This window comes from Rhinopithecus roxellana, chromosome 13, assembly GCF_007565055.1.
Source record: "Rhinopithecus roxellana isolate Shanxi Qingling chromosome 13, ASM756505v1, whole genome shotgun sequence".
Classification (NCBI taxonomy): domain Eukaryota; kingdom Metazoa; phylum Chordata; class Mammalia; order Primates; family Cercopithecidae; genus Rhinopithecus; species Rhinopithecus roxellana.
The window spans coordinates 105,987,565-106,004,678 of record NC_044561.1 but is presented as its reverse complement, the minus strand read 5'-3'; the positions used below and the strand labels follow the sequence as shown (position 1 = coordinate 106,004,678).

The following is a 17,114-nucleotide window of genomic DNA, read 5'->3' as shown; positions in this document are numbered from 1 at the left end:
TTCTTCCCTTCATGTTGGTTGGAATGTGCAAATCAAAGTGGGAGCTAGAGCAACCATCCTGGGCTGCAGCTGGAGGGCAGTAGAGCCACAGGAAAGAAGGAGTCTGAGCCTCACCATGCCCACTTCAAATGCCCAAATGCCCATCAGGACTTCACATAACACAGAAACAACCTTTAATCTTGTAGAAACCATGGTAAACTTCAACAGCTAAAACCAAATCCCAAGTACTCTCATAAGATTCCTATGAGGCAGAACAATTGTCCCCATTTTACAGACGTAGGAACTGAACCACAGAGAAATTAATTCACTTGCCCAGGGTCACAGAGCTAAGAACTATAAGAACAATAATTCAAACCCAACTGTTTATCTCCCTGTCCCTAGTGTGATTCCCAAGTACACAGAAATGTTTGTGGAATGAATAAATGAACACAGTCTCACATAGAAACTTCCAAAAGAAGGTTCTTATAGGCTGGGTGCAGTGGCTCATGCAGGTAATCCCAGCACTTTAGGAGGCTGAGGTAAGCAGACCACCTTAGGTCAGGTGTTTGAGACCAGCCTGGCCAACATGGTGAAACCCCATCCCTATTAAAAATATGAAAATACAAAAAATTAGCTACGCGTGGTGGCACATGCCTGTAATCCCAGCTACACGGGAGGCTGAGGTATGAGAATTGCTTGAACCTGGGAGATAGAGGTTACAGTAAGCTAAGATCGTGCCCTGCACTCCAGCCTGGAGGACAGAGTAACACTCCATCTCAAAAGAAAAAAAAAAAAGGCCCTTACAGTCCTGGCCCGTAAACAGGAGAAATTCATGCTCAGCCTATTCTTTCCACAGAAGGGAAGTTGAATAATCACTTCCAGGGCAAAGGCACAGGCATTGTTGTCAGGCATTAGGGCCGTTAGCCATTTCCTGCATCACGATCCCATCTCCCCACATTTACCAAGCAATTGAGAGTGGCGTCCTCAGAGCTAAGCAGAGAAAGGCATGAGCCCAAAGATCCAGGCTGGGAGGTGGGGGAGAGGTTTAGGCACCAGAGCATGTCCTGGGGACCACAGCAGGCATTTCACTCCCACAGCCCAGCACGAGCTCCACCTACTCTTCGCAGGGAGCCATTCACTCTCCCACTGGTAAACCTGAGCAGATACTCACCCAATGGCTGGATAGCAGGTGGCACGTTGACACTCTGGCCTGTCGGATCAGGGACTGCTCCTTGGCCATCCAATAATGACTGGACAGCCAGAACGGTCTGATTGTCCATTCCTGAAAAAAGAAATGCAGCCTCTTTGGAAGGTAGGCCCAGTGTCATGCTCTGACACCACCCTTACAAGCCAGACCCACGGCAAAACCCCTGTGGCGGCTGGGTACGGTGGCTCACACCTGTAATCCCAGCACTGTGGGAGGCTAAGGTGGGAGGTCGCTTGAGCCCAGGAGTTTCAGACCAGTCTAGGCAACATAGTGAGACTCCACCTCTACAAAACAATACAAAATTTAGGTAGGCTTGGTGGTGCATGCCTGTGGTCCCAGCTACTAGGGACACTGAGGCAGGAGGACTGCTTGAGCCTAGAAGGTCAAGGGTACAGTGAGCCATGATCATATCACTGCACTGCACTGTACTTGCTCTTGACAAAGCAAGACGCTGTCTCAAACAAAACAAAACCCTGTGGCAAGGATGGCTGGCTATGCCCCAATATACATTCTCTCCTGTTTCCACTGTGAGAGAGCCCAAGATTTGGGGCTGGAAAGATGGCCCCCAAATAAAGGTTACACTTCCCAGGCTCTCTTACAGTTAGTGAATGACTAAGCTCTGGTCAAAGGAATGTAAATGTGCTATGTGGCAGCTTCTGGAAAGTTTTCTTAAAACTGCCTGATATGTGACCCTCTTCTTTGCCCCATCCTCCTTTCCACTTTCCAGAATAAGAATATGTTGGTAGCAACTCAATCCACCACCCTGGATCATGAGGACAAACCTTAGGATCATAGGACAAAAAGCTGGATGAAGCCAAGTGCGGTGGCTCACGCCTGTAATCCCACACTCTGGGTGGCCAACGCGGGCAGATCACCTGAGGTCAGAAGTTCGAGACCATCCTGGCCAACATGGTGAGACCCTGTCTCTACTAAAAATACAAAATTGGCCGGGCGCGGTGGCTCAAGCCTGTAATCCCAGCACTTTGGGAGGCCGAGACGGGCGGATCACGAGGTCAGGAGATCGAGACCATCCTGGCTAATACGGTGAAACCCCGTCTCTACTAAAAAATACAAAAAACTAGCCGGGCGACGAGGCGGGCGCCTGTAGTCCCAGCTACTCGGGAGGCTGAGACAGGAGAATGGCGTGAACCCGGGAGGCGGAGCTTGCAGTGAGCTGAGAGCCGGCCACTGCACTCCAGCCTGGGCGGCAGAGCAAGACTCCGTCTCAAAAAATAAATAAATAAATAAATAAATAAAAATACAAAATTAGCTGGGCATGGTGGTGTGTGCCTATAATCCTAACTACTTGGGAGACTGAGGCAGGAGAATTGCTTGGACCCAGGAGGCAGAGGTTGCAGTGAGCCGAGATCGTGCCACTGCACTCCAGCCTGGGTGACAAGAGCGAAACTCTGTCTCAAAAAAAAAAGCTGGATAAATCCTGGGCCTCTGAGAACCTTGTAGAACACAGCCATCCTCCTATCCTAGACTGCCTTCCTCCGGAATTTCATGTGAAAGAAATAACCTTCCAGCCTGTTGAAGCCACTGCGACGTGGGGCCTGTCTTACTCATGGCTGACTCTAATCCTGTGTGACAAAGTCCCTCCAGAAATCATGTTAGCCAGTCGTCCTCATGCACACCCCGTAAACCCCACAAATCTGTGTGCACGTGGGCATCCTTGTCTTCCTTATTTCTCAACGTGTGCTTGTCTTTTTTGTTCCGCAATAAACAATAGACTCTGAATTGGTGGCTGGGGGGTCGAGAAACTGATTTCTTCCATGTTTTCTAATCAGTTATCACAGTTGAAGTTCACAGTAGTACACTGTCTGGCCATGTCACCAGCCAGATGAGAGGCCTCCTCACATCTCAGTGGCCACCAAGGCACACTGCACCCCTCCCAAAAGACCCAGATGGTGCCCCCTCTCTATGACCCCACAGCCAATGCTCTGCCTCCAACCTCTCAGCTCTTACTGGGATGTCTGCCCCAGCTTCTAACTACAATACAAATTGAAACCATCAGACCAGCTATCTCTGGCCAGGTGTGGCGGCTCACGCCTGTAATCCCAGCACTTTGGGAGGCAGGGGTGGGTGAATCAAGAGGTTGGGAGTTCAAGACTAGCCTGGCCAACATGGTGAAACCACGTCTCTACTAAAAATACAAAAATTAGCTGGGCATGGTGGTGGGCACCTGTAATCCCAGCTACTAGGGAGGCTGAGGCAGAGAACTGCTTGAACCCGGGAGGCGGAGCTTGCAGTGAGCCGAGATCACGCCACTGCACTCCAGCCTGGGTGACAGAGTGAGACTCTGTCTCAAAAAAAAAAAAAAAATTGAAACCATCAGCTCCTGCAGCCAAACTGAATCCATGCTTTCCCTTGTCACAATGCAGGCTGTGTCCCTCCTGACGCCAGCCCTCCCCTCCATCTCCTCCTGCTCCTCAGAAGCCACTCTCCACCAACACTCACCACACTGTGCCTGGGAACCATCCACAGCTACACATGATCAGCCTCTCCAGAGTGCCTTCCTGCGAACTCAACTTTCCATCTCTCCTCCCTTCAACAGCAAGGATCCCATGAGGGTCACCTACACCTTCTATCTCTTCTACCACCTTCCAGTTCTCCTCCCCTACTCTAGTGGGACTTAAGCCCTCTACCATCTGGAACCACCTCTGAAAAAACGGCAAAGTGAGAAAATCATGACAGTGAAAGACACCTGACCTAACCAACCCCCATCTCGCCTTTAACCTCCAAACTGCCCTTAGTCATCCCTGGGCTTGGGCCAAGATAACTATCGGAGAAATTTAGTTCACAGTTTATTTTTTATTTTATTTTATTTTATTTTTGAGACGGAGTCTCGCTCTGTCGCCTAGGCTGGAGAGCAGTGGTGCGATCTCTGCTCACTGCAAGCTCCACCTCTCAGATTCACACCATTCTCCTGCCTCAGCCTCCCGAGTAGCTGGGACTAGAGGCACCTGCCATCACGCCTGGCTAATTTTTTTGTATTTTTAGTAGAGACGGGGTTTCACCGTGTTAGCCAGGATGGTCTCGATCTCCTGACCTCACGATCTGCCAGCCTCAGCCTGCCAAAGTACTGGGATTACATGCATGAGCCACCACGCCCGCCCAGCCTAGTTTACAGTTTAATGATAATAGCCTTGCCCCAAAACTAACCCTCCTTTGTAAAGCTAATGAAAGACCACCAGGTTAGAAGGATAAGAGGATCCTAAATTCTGCTAAGTTGTAGACATAAATATTACCAGCCATTATTCCAGAGGTCACAAGATTTGCAACTTCCCCAATTATTCCTGCAGATAATATCATTATCATTATTATTATTTTGAGATAGGATCTCCCTATGTTGCCCAGGATGGTCCCAAACTGTTGCGCTCTAGGGATCCTCACACCTCGGCCTCCCAAAGTGCTGGGAATACAGGTATGAGCCACCATGCCTGGCCAACATTTCCTTTTTTTTTGAGATGGAATTTCACTCTTGTTGTCCAGGCTGGAATGCAATGGCGCAATCTCGGCTCACCGCAATCTCTGCCTCCCAGGTTCAAGTGATTCTCCTTCCTCAGCCTCCCAAGTAGCTGGGATTACAGGCATGTGCCCCCACGCCTGGCTAATTTTGTATTTTTAATAGAACAGGGTTTCTCCATGTTGGTCAGGCTGGTCTCGAACTCCCAACCTCAGGTGATCCACCCGCCTCAGCCTCCCAAAGTGCTGGGATTACAGGTGTTAGCCACCACGTCTGGCCCCAACATCATTATTATAGAACCTAAGATTGGCCTTTTGAGACATCTTTTCAGATTTTTGCATTTCTGACAACCAATGGCTCCACCCAGACCTGCCAGTGAGTCCTGCAGCCCCACCCAGAAGCAGACTCTGCATGTAGGAGGGCCATTTTCCACAACCCTATGATTGCACCCCCAACCAATCAGCAGCACCCATTCCTTTGCCCCCAAACTATCCTTGAAAAAAACCTAGTCTCTGGCCAGGCACAGTGGCTCACACTTGTAATCCCAGCACTGTGGGAGGCCGAGGTGGGTGGATCACAAGGTCAGGAGATCGAGACCATCCTGGCTAACATGGTGAAACCTCGTCTCTACTAAAAATATAAAAAATTAGCCAGGCATGGTGGCAGGTACCTGTAGTCCCAGCTACTCAGGAGGCTGAGGCAGGAGAACAGTGTGAACCCAGGAGGCGGAGCTTGCAGTGAGCCAAGATTGCGCCACTGCACTCCCGAGTAGCTGGGACTTCAGGTGCATGCCACCACACTCAGCTAATTTTTTCTATTTTTAGTAGGGATGGCGTTTCACCATGTTGCCTGGGCAACAGAGCGAGACTCCATCTCAAAAAATAAGTAAATAAAAATAAAAAACCTACCCTCTGAATTTTCTTTTTTTTTTTTTTTTTTTTTTTTTTTTTTTTGAGACGGAGTCTCGCTCTGTCGCCCAGGCTGGAGTGCAGTGGCCGGATCTCAGCTCACTGCAAGCTCCGCCTCCCGGGTTCACGCCATTCTCCTGCCTCAGCCTCCCGAGTAGCTGGGACTACAGGCGCCCGCCAGGTCGCCCGGCTAGTTTTTTGTATTTTTAGTAGAGACGGGGTTTCACCATGTTAGCCAGGATGGTCTCGATCTCCTGACCTCGTGATCCGCCCGTCTCGGCCTCCCAAAGTGCTGGGATTACAGGCTTGAGCCACCGCGCCCGGCCCCCTCTGAATTTTCTAGGAGGCAGATTTGAGTAATAACAAAATTCCAGTCTCCTGTTCAGTCGACTGTGTGAATTTAACTTTTTCTCTATTGCAATTCCCCTGTCTTGATAAATTGGTTGTATCTGGGCAGCAGGCAAAATGAACCCATGGGACGGTTATAGTTGCACCAAAACACTTTCCCCATCATCACCAAAGACCATCTGGCAGCACCTGCCACTCCCTGAAACACTCTGCTCTTGGCTCCAGGGCACAGCCTCCCTGGATCTTCTCTACCTTTCTGTGCCTCCTTTACTCTCTTCTCCTGGCTACCCACTAAGTGTTTCCATTTTGAGGAAACATTTTGTCCTTTGTTCCTTTGTCTGGACTCTCTCCTTTGCCTTTTGTGCTGTCCCTGGGCAGTCTCACTCACCCCATCTACTTCCTTCCAATATCTCGAGTTTCAAGCCTGGGGTTCAAGCTCCCCTGAACAAGCTTCAGTGAATCTTCTACCATTTTATGTAAAATTGTGAGTGCTTTAGCATTTGTATGCAAGTCTGTACACAAATGTTCAAAGCACTTTTAGGTATAATACTAAAAAATTTAGCCTGGGCAACATGGTGAAACCCCGTCCCCACTAAAAATAGAAAAAATTAGCTGGGTGTGGTGGCACGCACCTGTAGTCCCAGCTATTCAGGAGGCTGAGGCAGGAGAACTGCTTGAACTTGGGAAGTGGAGGTTGCAGTGAGCCAAGATGACTGCACTCCAGCCTGGGCAACAGTGAACTTTTGACATGGAATCTCCCCAGGTTGCCCAGGTGAAAACCTGGTGGTCTTTCAATAGCTTTACAAAGGCAGTTTAGTTTTGGGGAAGGGCTATTATCATTTAAACTGTAAATTAAATTTCTGCCAAAGTTAGCTTGGTCCAAGCCCAGGGATGACTAAGGGTGGTTTGGAGGTTAAAGGCAAGGTAGGGATTGGTTAGGTCAGGCGTCTTTCTCTGTCATGATTTTCTCACTCTTACAATTTTTGCAGAGGCAGTTTCAGAATGGTGGGGGGCTTAAGCCCCATTAGAGTAGGGGAGGAGGACCAGAAGGTACTAGAGGAGATAGAGGGTGTAGGAAATGGTTCAGAAGAACATCTGAACTGTTTCCAGCTTTTACTTTTTTCCTTTTTTTTTTGAGATAGGGTCTAAAAAAAATAGTAAAAACTGGAAACAGTTCAGATGTTCTTCAGTGAGTGAATGGTTAAATGGTGGAATAGCCATACTATGGAATACTACTAAGCAATAAAAAGGAACAAACTATTGCTATACACAACTTGGATGAATCGCTAGGGAATTATGATGGGTAAAAAAAGCCCATCTCAGTGGTATATACTTTATGATTTCATTTACATAGCATTCTTGAAATCACAAAATTTCACAAATGGAGACAGATTAGTGGTTGCAGGCATCAAGGATGGTGGGAGAAGGGGAGGATTTAGGGTGTGGCTATAAAAGGGCAACCCCTTGGAGTGATGTCCTGTTCTGCATATTGACTGGTGGTAATATACTGTAGTTTTGCAAAATGTTACACCAGGGGAAATGGGGTAAAGGACATGTGGGATCTCTCTTTATTATTTCCCACAACAGCATGTGAATCTACAGAAAAAGTGATTTCAAAATAAAAAAATTTAAACAAATGCAGGGTGGGTACAGTGCCTCATGCCTGTAATCCTAACACTTTGGGAAATCAATGTGGGAGGATTGCTTGATGCTAGGAGTTCAAGATCAACCTGGGCAACATAGCAAGACCTCATCTCTAGAAAATTTTAAAAATTGGCTGGGTGTGCTGGCATGCACCTATAGCTACCTGGGAGGCTGAGGTGGGAGGATCACTTGAGCACATGAATTTGAGGCTGCAGTGAGCTATGAATGCACTACTGCACTCCAGCTTTGGAGACAGAGTGAGATCCTGTCTTTACAAATAAAAATAAAAAAGGCTGGCTGGACACAGTGCCTCACGCCTGTAATCCCATCACTTTGGAGGCCGAGGCGGGTGGATCACTTGAGATCAAGAGTTCGAGACCAGCCTGGCCAACATGGTAAAACCCCGTCTCTACTAAAAATACAAAATTAGTCAGGCATGGTGGTAAGTGCCTTGTAATCCCAGCTACTCGAGAGGCTGAGGCAGGAGAACCACTTGAACCTGGGAGGCAGACGTTGCAGTAAGCCAAGATCGCACCACTCCAGTCCAGCTTGGGTGGCAGAGTGAGACTGTCACAAAAAAATAAAAAATTAAGTTAAATTTAAAAGGCAGCCTGGGCCAGGCTCAGTGGCTTATGCTTGTAATCCCAGCACTTTGGGAGGCAGAGATGGGTGGATCACTTGAGGTCAGGAGTTCGAGACCAGCCTGGCCAACATGGTGAAACCCCCCCTTCTCTATTAAAAATACAAAAATTAGCCGGACGTGTGGCATGTGCCTGTAGTCTCAGCTACTCGGGAGGCTGAGGTACAAGAATCACTTGAACCCAGGAGGTGGAGGCCTCATGAGCCGAGATTGCACCACTGTACTTCAGCCTGGGAGACAGTGTGGGACTGTCTCAAAAACAAAAAAAAGGCAGCCTGTGTAAAACTGAACTCGAATTAAATGTCTTCCTCCACCCCAAAGTTTGTTCTCACAGTAATCCTCATCAAGGAGAACAGGGCACCACTGTCGACCCACCTACAGCCTCTGGGGCACCTCTTGGGTCTTCCCTCAACCCACTGCTCCCCCTCTCCACTCCCCATTTCTGGTTCTTCAGCACGTCTAGCCTATTCTGCCTCCCCAATACATCTCAAATAAACTTTCTTTCCATCCCCACAGTTGTTCCCCAGCCCAGTTCTCTGCCGTACAACCTCCACCCCGACCCCCTACTGCCACTCTGGCCCCCTCCAGTCTGTTCCAGAGCAGCTAGGGTGAACTTCATAAAACACACATCACATTGTACTGCTCCCCTGCTGAAAATCTTTTGTTGGCTCCACACTGATCCCAAGATAAAGTTCAGCTGCTCCATCAAACCCCATCTCTAGCAGCTCACCCACACGGAGCTTCTGCGAATCCCAGGAGACTTCTCTCCCCATGGCTGTGAAAATGCAGTTCCCACTGCCTGGGCCATTCTCATGCCCCCCTTCCCCGAGATCTCCACAGTCCTGCTGCCCTTTCTTCACCCAACATGCATCCCACTATCCTACGAATGGATTTCTCTTTAACTGTCTTCATTACTCAATACACAAACACATTCTTGCAGTAAAAATTCCAACAATGAGGAAGTCCAAACAGCCTAAAGAGAAAGTAAGCCTCACCCCATTCTACTGGCCTCTGGGAGGGAACTACCACTGACCCTGGCCTTCCTGATCCACCACCCCCTGCTTATGTTATTCACAGTAGGAATGGCCAACTGAGGTCATCTTATTTTACATGACCTTTTCCATAATTCTGTAATTTCTATAATTGCTTGTTTTATAACTTCTCTCCTCCACCAGACTGCAGGGCAGAGACTACGGGGAGTGTCTGGCTCAGTGAGTCTTCTGAATCCGAACCCCACTAGATGGAGGCAGGCCACCCCACCTTTCCCCCCATTTCCTGGTGCGAATTGTGATCCTTCAAGAAGAGAAGGGAGTCCTGGAGCAGTGGCTCACGCCTGTAATACCAGCACTTTGGGAGGCTGAGGCGGGCAGATCACTTGAGGCCAGGAGTTCAAGACCAATCTGGCCAACGTGGTGAAACCCCGTCTCTATTAAAAATACAACAACAACAACAACAAAATGGACAGGCGCGGTGGCTCATGGTGATAATCCCAGCACTTTGGGAGGCCGATCAGGAGGTCAGGAGATCGAGACCATCCCGGTTAACACGGTGAAACCCCATCTCTACTAAAAATACAAAAAAAAAAAAAAAAAAAAAAAAAAAAGCCGGGCCTTGGGGCGGACGCCTGTAGTCCCAGCTGCTTGGGAGGCTGACGCAAGTGAATGGCGTGAACCCGGGAGGCGGAACTTGCAGTAAGCCGAGATCACGCCACTACACTCCAGCCTGGGCGACAGAGCAAGACTCGTCTCCAAAAAAAAAAAGAAAGAAAAAAGAAATTAGCCGGGTGTGGTGGCACACTCCTGTAGTCCCAGCTACTCGGGAGGCGGAGGCACGAGAATCGCTCGAACCCGGGAGGAGCAGGTTGCAGTGAGCCGAGATTGCGCCACTGCACTCCAACCTGGGCGAAAGAGTGAGACTCCGTCTCAAAAAAATAAAAAAGTGCAGGGAGTGGCTGAGGATCTCCTAGGAAGCTGCAGGACTCAAAGCTTCAGCTTCATCCCTCCAGTCCAGCACTTCGAGTTTGTATCCTATCTGTATACTCACGTCATCCCACTCCTCCAAGACCAATCTTGGTCTGTATTTCCCACAATGTCTATTCTATGTCATGGCCCCGAGTCGCTAAGGCTGCCCTTCCTCCCCGACTCCCAGCAGGTGCACACATGGAGGTGCTCAGTGTTTGCTGTCTCCAAAGCCCACAATTTTGAGCCTGAGCACCAACCCCATCCCAGGTTCTTGCAGAGCACGGGGCAGTCCGTCGGCACCCAGCGTTGGCTGGCGTGGGTCTGGGAGCACCACGTCCCGGCCGGGCACACCGCCGGCACCCACGGTGACAGGTGAATTTGTAAAACTGCACCGGCCACGGTGCACACTGCAGGCGCCAGATGTTTGCTGGCTTGGGTCCCTAAGCTCTGAGTCCAGGCTGTGCACACAGGTGGCGCCTCTGCTGCTGTGGTCTGATTTTGAGACCACGTCCTAGCACGAGGCATACAGTCCAATCTGCAGGAGTTCTTCGTGGTCAGGCCGCCGAGGCCCTCCGGCCCGCAGCTGCGGCCGCACCCCCGTCCCGGGCCCCGCGCGCCGTCTAGCCACCTCCCTGGCCGCGGCTGTTCCAGACCGCCCCGCCGTCGCCTCCCGCGCGGTTCCCTGCAGGGAGCCCCTCCCGCGCCCGCCCAACGCCGCAAGGGTTGGCGCTGTTCCGGGCCCGAGCCCCCTCCCCGCCGGCCCGGCTCTCTCCGGCTGTTCCGGCCCCGGAGCCCCCCCGCCGGGCCTCAGTTCCCGCGCTGTTCCCGCCCGCGCCCCTCCCGCCCCGCGGCTGTTCCGGCCCCGGCGCCCTCCGCCCCGCGGCCGCCGCGCGCCCTACGCCGGGCGCTGCGAGGGCGCGGCGGGAGGGAGCGGCAGCGCGGAACAGCCGCCTCCCCTGGCCCCGCTGCCCCTCACCCTCCAGGGCCTCAAAGATCGCCTGCGCCATCTTGGAGCCGCCGCCGTCGCCGCCACCGGAGCCGAAGCCCGGCTACGCGAGCATTGTGGGAGCCGCGGCGGCTGAGTCGGGGCCGCCAGGGGGCGCCCAGGAGCCGCTGCCTAGCCCCCAGCCGTGGAAACCCGACCTCGGCTCGCGGGACCCCAGCATCCCTAGGCTGCCCTGGCTCCACTCGATAACCCAGTCACCGGGCCACCAAGTGTGGACCCCGCCTCACTTGAACGTCCAAGTCTACGCCGACCTTATATCCGTCACACTCGCGGAACTTCCCATCCCTATTATCTAAACCTACATCCCCATCTCACCGGACCGGACCCCCTAACTCTGACACAGAACCCCCCATTCCCACTGCACGTGAGTCCTCCAGGTCTGCAGCACGGACCCCGTTTCCACTAAGCACGGTATACCCCGACTCTGCAACAAACCGTGACCACTATCCCACCTCACCCAGACCACCCAACTGTCACAGTGATCCCCAAACTGTGCAACATAGATTCCCATCCCTCATCCCCTGTTGGAAACGTACCGCCCTACTACTCCGCTCAATTCTGCCTGTTGGGAGCCCGCCTCCGCCCCCAGAGTATCGGGGACTACCGGCACATGCCGCCATCTCCTGCTAATTTTTATTTTTATTTTTTGTAGAGATCAGGGTCTCACTGTGTTTCCCAGGCTGGTGTCAACTTCTGGCCTCCAGTGATCCTCACGTCTCGGCCTCCCAAAGCACTGGGATCACAGGCCTGAGTCTCCGTGCTGGGGATCCCATTATCTCTTAAGTAACTCCGTCTCTTCACCCTCCATCCCTGCTTGTCAGGACCCCATTTCTGTCACATGAACCCCCAACACCCACCCCAGCCACTCCTAGCCCAGCCTCCGAGGGGTCCTATCCTGGTCGCACAGAATGAGAGGTGCTCCTCACTGGGACTTCTCCCACACACACAGACCCCTCTCATCTTCATTCATCCTCCATCAACTGCTTATTAACGGCCTGCTATGCACCAAGTCCGGTAATATCGCTAGAGACACGGTGGTCCTTTCCCATGGAGTTAGAGGTGGGAATTTTTTCTCGAAGACACCACACCCTACCTCCCTTCCTGGGAATCTTGAAGGGCACACTCCAAGCTGTAAGCGTCCCCTTCCATTGCCTCGCTGGCAGGGTAAAGTCAGGGTTCCTTCCTCCCTTTCTCTAGCATGCTCACTGATCCAATGGCCTCAGATTCTCCCCTCTTCCCTGCAAGTTTCTCAGTATAACTATTCTTTGTTTGTTTGCATCACCAAAGCCTGCCAAGTATACCTATTCTTTGCTTTTGTTTGTTTATTTATTTATTATTTTTTGTTTTTTGAGACAGAGTCATGTTGTGTTGCCAGGCTGGAATGCAGTGGCCAATCTCCGTTCACCGCAACCTCCGCCTCCCAGGTTCCAGAGATTCTCGTGCCTCAACCTCCCGAGTAGCTTGGACTACAGGCGCCTGCCACCATGCCCGGCTAATTTTTGTATTTTTTGCAGAGACAGTGTTTCGCCATGTTGGCCAGGCCGGTCTCAAACTCCTGACCTCAGGCAATTGCCCGCTTCAGCTTCCCAAAGTGCTGGGATTACAGGCGTGAGCCACCACACCCAGCCTGTTTTAATTATTCAAATAAGAAATGAATATGTTCACATTTATTTGATTACTTTCAAAATATTTGTTGAGCACCTACTGTGTGCTAGACACCATTCTAGATGCTGGGGATGTAGGCATTAACCAAAAGACAAAAATCCTCGCCTTCATGGAGTCTCAGTCTAGCTAGGTGAGATGGGCTGTAAACAAGGGAAAAAAAAGAGAGAGAAAGAGAAATTTTCTATGATTTTAAATACTTTTTTTCCAGAAGGAGGAGAAGCTACTTTTAGACAGAATGGTCAAGGGGAGCCTGTCTGAGGAAGTGGACCTGAGAAATGAGCCGGAGTCAGCAATGTGAAAAGAGAACAGAAAGGCAGACAGACCAATAAGTGCAAAGGCCCTGAGGCCAAAATGAAAGGAAGCCAAGAACTGTAAAGGGGCAGCCGAGGGTAACAAGTGATGTATGGGTCGAGGGAGATGTGGATAGAGAGATGGACTGGGCCACAGGAGGGTGGAGGTTTTATTCTGAGGGTGATGAGAGGCACTGGACAGTAAAAGATTCACTAACTCAAGCCTTGGCAGCTTCCCATATATTTCCATACCACCAGGTGCATATGCAGAGTAGATTTTCATCTTCTCTGCAGGCCTTTGCACATGCTGTTCTCTCCTGCTAAAACGCCTAGAACAACAGGAGCTTGGCCAGGCGCCGTGGCTCATGCCTGTAATCCCAACACTTTGGGAGGCCCAAGTGGGCAGATCACCTGAGGTCAGGAGTTTGAGACCAGCCTGGCCAACATGGTAAAAACCTGTCTCTACTAAAAATACAAAAAATTAGCCAGGCATGATGGTGCGTGCCTGCAATCCCAGCAACTTGGGAGCCTGGGGCAGGAGATTCGCTTGAACCTGAGAGGCAGAGGCTGCAGCAAGCCGAGATATGAGCTACATATGCCTGTAGTATACCTGTTGTCTCAGCTACTTGTAGCTGAGATCTGGGCTACAGAGCAAGACTTCATCTCAAAAAAGCACCCCCCCCCCACACACACAAATTGGATCCCAAGGCTTACCACAGAGGCAACTTGGGAAATGCTTGACTGGGAGCTTGACTGATGGAACAACTGAATGAGTTTCAGGGACATAGAGCCCCACCTCTGGCAGGCTCCCCAGTCAGGCTGCCCCCACTTCAAACTTTCCACCCCTAACTGGCATCTCTTCATCCAGCAAACACTTATCAGTCACATGTCCAATTCCCTTGGGGCTACCTGATTGGTGCTGAACAGAATCCAATCACAGCTTCGAGACTCCTGGGGTAGGTAATGTAATAATTCCAGGCAAAGGGTCAAGCAGGGAGGAGAGAGAGTGGGAAATGTCCAATGTCCCACTCTACAATGAGTGCTCCAGCCACCCCAGAAAAGTTAACTTCTCTATGGGGAGGGAAGAATCTCAAGGTTAAATCAGACTCCCAGCTGAGTCCTCACAAGGGGAAGAATGTGCTGACACACAAGGCAATGCTGGGTCCTGACATCTTGTTAGGTTGGTTGGTGTTGATAGTAAGCAGCAAAGCTGCTGTGACTGTTATGGATTGAATTGTGTCTTTCCTGTAAAATTCATATGTTGACATCCTAGCCCCTAGTATCTCAGAATGTAACTGTAACCTGAGTCTTTAAAGAGCTAATTAAGGGGCCAGGTGCAATGGCTCACATCTGTAATCCCAGCACTTTGGGAGGCTGAGGCAGGCGGATTAGCTGAGGTCAGGAGTTCGAGACCAGTCTGGCCAACATGGTGAAATCCCATTTCGACTAAAAGTACAAAAATTAGCCGGGCATGGTGGCGTGCACCTGTAATCCCAGTTACTCGAGAGGTTGAGGCAGGAGAATTACTTGAACCCGGGAGGCAGATGCGCCACTGCACTCCAGCCTGGGTGACGGAGCAAGATTCCGTCTCAGGCCGGGCGCGGTGGCTCAAGCCTGTAATCCCAGCACTTTGGGAGGCCGAGACGGGCGGATCACGAGGTCAGGAGATTGAGACCATCCTGGCTAACACAGTGAAACCCCATCTCTACTAAAAAATACAAAAAACTAGCTGGGCGAGGTGGCGGGTGTCTGTAGTCCCAGCTACTCGGGAGGCTGAGGCAGGAGAATGGCGTAAACCCGGGAGGTGGAGCTTGCAGTGAGCTGAGATCTGGCCACTGCACTCCAGCCTGGGTGACAAAGCAAGACTCTGTCTCAAAAAAAAAAGGTTAGGGCCAGGTGCCGTGGCTCACGCCTGTAATCCCAGCACTTTAGGAGGTCCAGGTGTGAGGGATCACTTGAGGTCAGGAGTTCAAGACCAGCCTGACCAACATGGTGAAACCTCATTTCTACTAAAAATGCAAAAATTAGCTGGGCATGGTGGTGGGTGCCTGTAATCCCAGCTACTCAGGAGGCTGAGGCAGGAGAATCGCTTGAACATGGGAGGTGGAGGTTGTAGTGAGCCAAGATCACGCCACAGTGCACTTCAGCCTGGACGACAGAGCAAGACTCTGTGAAGGAAAGAAAGTAAGAGAGAGAGAGAGAGAGAGAGACAGAGAGAGAGAGAGGGAGAGAGAAAGAGAGAAAGGAAGGAAGGAAGGAAGGAAGGAAGGAAGGAAGGAAGGAAGGAAGGAAGGAAGGAAGGAAGGAAGGAAGGAAGGAAGGAAGGAAGGAAGGAAAGAAAGAAAAGGAAGGAAAGAAAGAAGGAAGGAAAGAAAGAAGGAAGGAAAGAAAGAAAGAAAAGAAGGAAGGAAGGAAGGAAGGCAGGCAGGCAGGCAGGCAGGCAGGCAAGCAAGCACTCAGGAAACAATCCCTGGCACACAGACAGTACTCAGTACTCTACTCTCTCTAAGTGCTCACTGGGCAAAGGTGAACAAACAGGCCCTGGCCTGAGGAATTCAGAGTTACGTAAAATTAAAATAGTCAACAGACAATAAGTGTCCCCATTATTGCAACTCTTTACCCTTAGCACTGTGCGGGGTCCCTTGAGGGCAGAAGCTTATTTATCTATGTGAGAAAGGGCTTAGCAAACGAGAGCACCCAGGAAGAACTTGCAAAACCAGATAGTTTCCAAACACCTTCTGATGCCGGGCCATGTGTCAGGACTTAGTGACTGACTCTTCATGGGACCAGTAGAAGTAGATTTCTAGAAGTTCTGTTAGGTTCCTTTTCAAATCTGCTATTAAATACATAGTTTTTTGCTCCCAATATTGATTTTTTAAATTTTAAATTTTGTAAGCACATTTTTTTTTTTTTTTTTTGAGATGGAGTCTTGCTCTGTCGCCCAGGCTGAAGTACAGTGGTGTGATCTCGGCTCACTGCAACCTCCGTCTCCTGGGTTCAAGCGATTCTCCTGCCTCAGCCTCCTATGTAGCTGAGACTACAGACGCGCGCCACCATACCCAGCTAATTTTTGTATTTTTAGTAGAGACGGGGTTTCACCATGTGGGCCAGGGTGGTCTCGAAGTCCAGGCCTCAAGTGATCCACCCGCCTTGGCCTCCCAAAGTGCTGGGATTACAGGCGTGAGCCACTGCGCCCAGTCACGGAACTTCAGTGTTTTTAAGAGGATATTTTAATATATTGTCTAACATAGTCATTATCTTCAGAGGAAGGATTAACTGAATAAAGTAGCCTACCATTACAAAAGAAAAATCCCGGAAAACCCAGTTTCAGTGACAAAATAGGCCCAGCACAACTCCCTCCTTTATTGACCTCTGAAATTTTCCCCTGACACCAAGGCAGTAATATCACTGGTAAATACCATATGGCCCAAGTCCCAGGGGACACCCTCACAAGTCACAGCCACCACTCAATGTGTAGCTGTTGTTCAGTGACAACTCCACACAGTGAGTGACATCATATGTTCATGTCACCCATCAATGCTCTGGGAGATGACAACCCAAAACTATGTGTTGCTTCAACAAGCAAGTGTTGAGTACCCACCATGTGCCCAGTGCTGGGGTTACAGCAGAAAATGAGACAGTCTTCCTTCATAGAATTTACAGTTTGGTAAGGGCAATGGACGATGAACACGTAGTAAACAAGTAAGTCCAAAGTGTCAAAAGTTTTGTGAAAGAAAAAAAACACATAAGAACCAGGGTTGCCGAGCACGGTGGCTCATGTCTGTAATTCCAGCACTTTGGGAGGCTGAGGCGGGCGGATCACAAGGTCGGGAGTTTGAGACTAGCCTGGCCAATATGGTGAAACCCCATCTTTACCAAAAATACAAAAATCAGCCTGGCGTGGTGACGTGCGCCTGTAGTCCCAGCTCCTCGGGAGGCTGAAGCAGAAGAATCTCTTGAACCTGGGAGGCAGGAGTTGCAGTGAGCTGAGATCACA

At 50.4% G+C, this 17,114-nt stretch overlaps 1 protein-coding gene across 1 annotated transcript in view; it reads right to left on the bottom strand.

Moving 5' to 3' along the window:
* The window catches only part of ZNF341 (zinc finger protein 341), a 76,023-nt gene extending 64,697 nt beyond the window's left edge, over positions 1–11,326 (bottom strand). Inside the window, 2 exon segments of the mRNA XM_030914556.1 lie at positions 1,151–1,261; positions 11,133–11,326. Coding sequence (XP_030770416.1) covers positions 1,151–1,261; positions 11,133–11,163 — 142 coding nt within the window. The 5' untranslated portion in view covers positions 11,164–11,326.
* Between the last annotated feature and the right edge of the window lie 5,788 nt (positions 11,327–17,114).